Below are 8,111 nucleotides of genomic sequence, written 5' to 3' on the forward strand. Positions count from 1 at the left end.
CCAATCAGTGAAAAAATGTCTGTCATCAAAATCATGTATGTTTAACCATGTTTCAGTTATTCCCATCACATCAAAATCTCCATTTCTACCAGTGCTCTAAAGTCATCTATTTTATTTCTTATACTTATAGCATTACAATAGTAGCAATTAAGCCTATCCTTATAACTACTTCTATACTCATTTCCTATGCTAAACTTTTCTCTGCCTCTTATTCTTTTTTGCATTCAGTTTTTCCTGGCTCTCACCACTGTCTAGTCCTAGTTTAAAACTTCCATTACAGCTGAGTTAATAACCTTAGCAAACAAGTCAGCCCCTACTCTATTTAAATTTAAACCATCCATTGCAAAAAACTCCCTTCTCCCACTGAACTGATCCCACAAGTCCAATCAGCCAATCTAATCATCCTTACATACTAATCTAAGCTTAGCATTTAGCCCTAATGACCTATTTATAACTTCATCCCCACATTTAATTCTGGGCAGTATCCCTGACAAAATTAAGTTATGGCCGTTTTCTTTAAGTGCCTTTATCAACCCCTTATATTTATTAATTAGCTCCTCTGACCTACCTTTCCCTACATCATTAGCCCCTACAACATGCACTACAAAAACTGCACCTCTGATAGCCACCTTTGTTATATCTCTTGCTCTGTCAGTTATATTCTCCACCTGTGCCCCTGGGTAGCATAATCTTATTATTTTCTCCTTATTTACCCCCACAGACTATTCTATCCACATGCCTTATTAAGGAATCACCTATAACTATAGCCTCCTTATCATCCACATCCTTCTCTGACCCTTTTGTTTTCCTTCCCTCCAATAGTTCCCCATCTGCAGAAGCCAAGGGCTGAAATTTGTTGCTCAACAGAATAGGCTCATTATAAATAAATTCACCACTTTTAGCCCTAATAGTACTCTTTCTAACTTCCTTAAAGTCATTGTTAGCTGATGTATTCCTTGCATGTAAAAGTCAAGCTCCTCCTGAAATCCCACTGCCATTTTTCACAATCTACACTTCTCTTTATCTGTTGCCTCTACTTTAGTCATGATTGCCTTTAACTTTTCCTCCAACCTTCACACTCTACATAAAAATTTCATATCTTCATTACTAGCTTCCTTATAAGTACATTCCAGTCCTGAGTTCCCAAACAAAACCCACTCCTTGCACCCATTACACCTAACAAACTGCAAATGCTTAACCCCTACAATAGTCTTAACCATTGTATTTATAGTGTTATAGCCTGAAAGCGATAATAATAATACTCAGTACCAAATACCAGTAGTTTATTGTTAACACTGTTACTGTTAGGCCTAACATTTAAGAATCAATTATATAATTTTATCACTACTTTGTCTTCACACTAAAGTAATAAAGTTTATCTTTAATTATATAGAAGTTAATTTATTAGAACAATATACGTAACATTAATAATAAAACATATTTAATTTAGCCTGATTTATATTATAACCTCCTTATATCTATAAAGTATAAGATGAATTTAAACTAATGGATCTAAGTTCAAATATACACATGAATTCTAGAACACCAAGAAACAATAAACTAACATCGTAATTTTTCAATGATTAAACAGTTTTACAAGAAGCACAAAAGGCTTATGTGCCTTGGCAATGACTGGGAGTGAATGAGTAAAATAAAATTTCTAAAAACTTACCGGTGTTCTTTGTTCTTGCACTTTCTTCATTACCAATGCGAAGAACAGAGAATGAAGAACTTGCAATATTGGGTGAAGTCTTTTTTGAATCTAGAAATAAAGAGGGTGATATTTTGATCTTATTACTTTGATGCATTGTTTTATACTTAGAACACCAAATGATAGGAATATTGCATTATAAATTTAAAATACAAATTTATAAAAAATGACAATTTCATAAAGAGTATTACTAGTTAAAAAAATATCTACAAAGTATAATTTAACAAACTACATTATTTAACTACAAAAAATATTTATATCAAGGTGTAGATATACAATTAAAGAATAACCATACAAGTGTTTATCTTTATAACTCCATAATATGTAATAAACAGAGAGAGAGAGAGAGAGTTCAAAATAAAAGCAATAAAGTTGTGTTATAAAACTTCTTCGATGTAACTGTTGGGTTAATGTGCCCCCTGGATCATAAATTCATACAAGTACCAGATATTTAAGATCTATATTTAAGTCGCTAATTAACTTATATCGCATTACCTATAGACGTTATGTGGACCAAACATTAATATTGATGTTTATTTCCAAAATTACCATAAACTGAAATAGATGGTATGGTTCACTCACTTGTAAAGTAAACATTAATAATGGTGTTCATTTCCAGAATTATTGTAATCTGAAACAAATGGTATGGTTTACTCATATGTAAAGAAAACATTAATAGTTGTATTTATTTCCAAAATTATTGTAAACTGAAATAAGTTTAACAGTTCACTCATGTGTAAAACAAACATCAATAATGGTGTTCATTTCCAAAATTATTGTAAACTGAAACAAATGGTATGGTTTACTAATGTCTAAAGCAAACATTAATAATAGTGGTTATTTTCAAAGTTATTGTAAACTGACACAAATGATATGGCTTAGCATTTTACCCTTGTTATCTGAAGATTATAAAACTGAACCAAAAACAAAAAACAAATTACCATCAAAAATGGTTATACAACTAAGTTAATTGACATATTGTTGTTTAAAAAATAAAGAGCATTAATTTAAAATCAATATACCCACATACTGTACCAAATGACAATAAAAAACAGAAAGAAATGGTGTAAAATAAGTTACATTGGGAACCTTCTCACAAAATATATCACAGACTAAACAAAGAAATCTATAAACCAGCCTTCTACTGTAGACAACCTATGCAAAATGTTGTGTAACAACAAAGATAAAACATGTCAAAACTGCAATAGTGTACATGTAGGTCAGATAAGATGTTCCATAACAACAAAAGTTAGAGAACATTTACGAAGCTGGAAATTGGGAAAAATATACTCAACTTCTGCATCACACCTTAAGGAAACTAAACACCAAAACTACAAAATTTTATATGATGATGAAAAAGACAAAAAAAAAACAATTAAATAACCTGGAAATTTTCGAAATAAATAGAAGTTTAAAAACAAATTCATACAAAATTCTTAATGAACAGATCAATGTAAGCTCCTTCCCACTTCTCACCACACTTATCTCAGAGTGAATGTCAAAATTACTTCCAGTTCTTTGGTTGAACATATACATACCTGTTTACAAGCTAATTCAGTCTGTATCTGATGATTCCTTTACTGGTGAAACCATGGTTGTAAAATATGAAATACTTGTGAAACATACAATTGTCAGTGTCCTTGTTTTCTTCAATTCCACAATTATAGAGTTGCACCAAGTACCGATAGTTTTAGATATTAATAATATACTCTTTCATCCTTCACCATATATGTAAATATATATATACACACAAATACACACACCCCAATTGGTTCATAGTGTCTCAATCTTATCTAAGGATTTATTGTTTAGGGAATCAAGTATACACAACTCCATGCTTTTCCTGTAATAAGGAATCCGTGTTTAAGCCTTAATTTTCTATGTAGTGAGGACCCACTTTTTAATTTTTTTTAAGAATATTTCCTCAATGTTTTAGTGTTGTTTCTGCGAATGACCTGTATGCAAAAACAAGAGATACATCTCCTCTACAAAAATATATCTTAAAAATTCTTTAAGCTCTTTAAATATCAAAGTATTAAACAGCCCTGTAAATAATGTAAACTAAACTGAAACTTTCATAAAACCTTTAAAATTTACACTAGACTAATATAACATCCATTACAGATCACTTGAAAACCTTTGATTTAACTTGCATTAAAAAGATTTATGTATATAAAGTTAAAATCATAAATAATATTCAACGTTAAGCTGGTACACAATTAAAAACATTTTATTTAGGCCTTCAAAAAGTTGAAGTCCATAGATAGGCCTAAATAAAATGTTTTTAATTGTGTACCAGTTTAACGTTGAATATTATTTAGGATTTTAACAGAAATACAGTATTAGAAAGATGAAAATACTATTATCTAATAGAATTAATTTATAACTCACTAAAATCAGATCATTTCTAAACTTTTTCTAATCTTTTCTAAACTCCTATCCTGATATTGTGATAATTTCCTATCTTAATAGTTATCCAATTAAGCTTTCAAAACTAAACATTTAAAAATTATAATAATAAACTTTGAAATGTTTTGAGAAATTGGTAAAAAAACTGTTCAGGCTTCTAAAAAGAATTTCTAGTAGTTGAGATTATATTTAATGAGTATGTATCTGGATGAACTTAATCAGAATCTGCTGAATAAAACGTGTGAAAAACAGTATGAGACTTTTGCGAATACATTAACTTTATCAATAATTTCTTATGTACATGTTTTATATTATTCCAATAAAGATAAAACACTTTTCAAATATACTAAGTGTCCTTCATGACTGCAACATAACTCTCACTCACTTTAAGCTACCCATGGTGTATAGTTTAGGCCCCTGATTTTCACCAACACATAATATGATTGTTGATTTTTTTACCACTGTAAAATTTTTGAGTCACACATAAATTTTATGGTTGATTTGATAATAATAATGAACAAAAATATCAAAATATCACAAGTGCTATAAATATAACTTAATACTTACTGTTAACAGAAAAAATACTGCTATTTGATGGTGTACTTAAAGACAGAAGAAATTCCAAATCATCATCATCATCTTTTGCAGTTGTTAAAGAACTTCTTTCTTTATCTTTTGTCTTTGAAATATTGAGTTCAGTACGAGCTGGAACTGCTTTTGCTGAGTTGGAAGTTTCTGCAGTATCCAAACTTAAAGCTGACAAGGACTGCAACAAGTGTCTCTCTGATTTTACATTTTTTGAGAGGGAAAGATTTTCAGTGGCATCCATATTTTTAAATTTAGAATTCTTTTGCTCTGAGACATCAGCTTCAGATTTTCCAGTTGATGAATTGCTTGCATTATTAACCGGTTCTTTCAGTTTTTTAGAAAAGTTTTTGTTAATTTCATCTCTGTTGATCTTGGTTGCAAGTCGTGATTTGTGTGCATTTTTAGGATTTTCTTTCCTGGAAGATTTATTACAGTCTGCCACTTGTTGGAACCTAGAAATTAGTTCTAGCTGAAATTATATGAGGAAAAAAGAAAAATTTTTAGTTGGAATAAATTTCCAGCAAAAGAAATTTTAACTCGCACTTAAAAGCTGTCAAGTATAGTACGAACATGGCAATACAAGTTTAGCATAGGATTCTGTAAGTGCTATAAAAATACACTGATATTAAAAGAAATTTACTATAACAAATAACTCTTCCCAAATATACATACATTCAGTTACTAGTTACATATATGATGAGGTATGTATTACACTACATACATATATATATAAATAGTGTTTAAAAGAATCTTTTGTTTCTCATTATCCTACCAAGCTGATGAGATCTAGTACTAAACAAAAGACTTCTAGGGCAGTAATTTGTGGGAGACAAAAAAAAAGATGTTGAAATTTTATTTTTACACACCTTTGATTCTGAATCTGAAATGGACAAATTAAGAAGAAGGTGGAAGAAAAAACGTTTGCATTTTACATGATCTTTATCACAAATTTTAGGCCTACTGGCCTCTAATGCTTTGCTAGCTTTCAACAGTTAAACTGTAAAACAATTTTATGATTAGTCTTTTATCCAAGAAATGTTCAGAGTAAAGCAATATAACTTGAGAAGTTCCTTATTGGTGTAATGTTTTTCTAAGGAATCAGAAATGGTAAAAAATCTACTAGCTTTTGTATATGTCTAGGTAAAGTTATATTTCATTCTGTCTTCCAAATTAATTACCAGTATTGATTTGCTTTCATTTTTCACACATATATATTCCATTGTTAGCTTAGTATATAGATTTAGCAATATATTTTGCTGGCCAAACCTCGAGATATTATTAGGATTAAGCCTAAAATTATTAAGTACAGTGATGAACCAAATTGTTATTTCTGTTCTATGTAGACAGCTCACTTTGATCAGAAGTTACTGAAAACTGTATATATTATTTTCAATATGCCCTTGGTGAAATATTTGCTTCTTTAGAACAAGTAGTTTTCAAGATTGAATCATTTTAAATACAGTTTTCTTTAGAATCATCCTGTACATACAGACTCAACCTTTATCTATTCTATACCAGTGATAGCAATTATTGACCCAATCTTTGCATGTTCTAAACAAGTACCTGTATACACTGACCTAACAAATATATATCTTCTTATCTTATATGTATGGACATAATATTTCAGCTTGTTCTTAATTTTGTAATAAAAATCAATATGATTTGGGGCTTTCAAATGTAGCTACTGCTGCTTCATAGTGTTTTATACTTAAAACAACAGAGCTTATTTTTAAATGCCAAAATATATATAAACACATCAACAGTGAGAGGTAAGTTGTTCCATTGCATGTGTAATAAAGTTTATAGTAAAATACATGAATTACTGAATTATAAAACAATCAGCTGAAGTTTGACTGATATGCAGCATATGATTTTGTACTTTTTAAAAGATTCATTATTGAATTCTTTACATATAATTTATATTTAATAAGATATATAAACTAAATAATATTATGGTTTACAATCACCACAGTATATTTAATTAGGTATTCAGTTTTAATAAATGAGGTTGCTTTAATTGACATTACTTGAAACTCCTTAAGATAATTAACAATCATCTGTTGTTAAATGGATAACAAAATATGTATGACATTTGTAGTCTAGGAGGAAAAATAAGCTAAATTTTCACATTTAGTTCAACCTCCTTTAAGGAAAAGTTTGACTCGATTTTCTGTAAGAGATGACCCCCTGAAAATTTTAAGGTATGTTGCAAACACAAACTTTGGTAGCAGATATATTCTGTGAGGCTTTTAATCATTCCATTCTCATTAAAGCTGCAAAAGTTATGAAGGATTTTCATGTCACGTAAGCATAGTTTCATTCAGTAATATCCAATCAGAAGCTGTGTAACACATCATTCTCTGTTTTAGCACGAAACTATCCATGTAACTTTAAAATTCTGTAAACTTTATTAAACCTTGTATGTAGCGGAATGTAGTTATACAGTCATTGCAAGAAACATGCTGCTAGCTACCACAAGCAAAGCATCAAACACCCTACATATAAATTAGAATAAAATACTTCTGTTTTGAAATGTTAAGAATTCTATATACATCTATATAATACAAGAAGTATTACTTTAATTCAGTAGGAAATATGTACGAAAGGCTATTGTACTCGTATTTACTGTAATTAAAAGATGGAATTCACTCCATTCATAAAGTACACTGAATACATGTACACAGCGTGGTCACAAGTAAATAGACACCACCTTTTCAGAAAAAATTACATTTTTCAGCCATATTCACATGAATTGATATATTTATAATTTAATTAATATCTAGTAGATCTTCCTTTCGCTTTGTGGAGTTCGCTGATCCTTTGGGGCATTGTGAAAATAATCTCGTCAATTTTAGATTGTGGGATTTTCGCCCACTCTTGCTTCAAAACTTGGAGTAGATCGCCCTTCGAAGTTGGTTTTTTTTGGTTGTTTCTTGATTTGCCAGTCGAGTATGGCTCAGAGGTTTTCGATGGGGTTCATGTCAGGAGATTGGCTCGGCCAGGGCAACTTCTAGATACCATTTTCTTCCTGCCACCTTTGGGTGTTTCTAGCAGTGTGACACGGTGCTCCATCTTCCTGGAACAACGTTGTGTTCTTGTCCACGAAACCAGAGGAATAAAGTGGCAAGAGTCCTTCCTCCAATACTTCGACATATTTCGCAAAATTTATGTTGCCAACGCACTCCACTAAGCTCGTTCTCCCAACAACCCAAACAACTCCCAAAACCATCACGCTGAAACCACCATGCTTCACAGTTGGCTGCAATCTGTTGAGCCAAAACTCTTGGTGAGGCATTCTCCCGACCCATATCCTTCCACTGTCCGAAAATTGAGCGAATCTTGATTCGTCTGAGAACAATACGGTTTTCCAAAAGTCCAGAGGCTTGATCATCATATCACTTGC

General features: G+C 30.8%; 1 protein-coding gene across 1 annotated transcript in view; it reads right to left on the reverse strand.

The window, feature by feature from the left end:
- LOC106457818 overlaps positions 1–8,111 on the reverse strand; it is a 25,429-nt gene that overhangs the window by 4,827 nt on the left and 12,491 nt on the right. The window contains exons 5-6 of the mRNA XM_013917268.2: positions 4,688–5,177; positions 1,673–1,762 (exon numbers count right to left, since the gene is read on the reverse strand). Of these exons, the coding sequence (XP_013772722.1) occupies positions 1,673–1,762; positions 4,688–5,177 (580 nt within the window). The remainder of the gene's footprint in view (positions 1–1,672; positions 1,763–4,687; positions 5,178–8,111) is intronic.

Source organism: Limulus polyphemus, unplaced genomic scaffold (assembly GCF_000517525.1).
Source record: "Limulus polyphemus unplaced genomic scaffold, Limulus_polyphemus-2.1.2 Scaffold377, whole genome shotgun sequence".
Taxonomy (NCBI): Eukaryota; Metazoa; Arthropoda; class Merostomata; order Xiphosura; family Limulidae; genus Limulus; species Limulus polyphemus.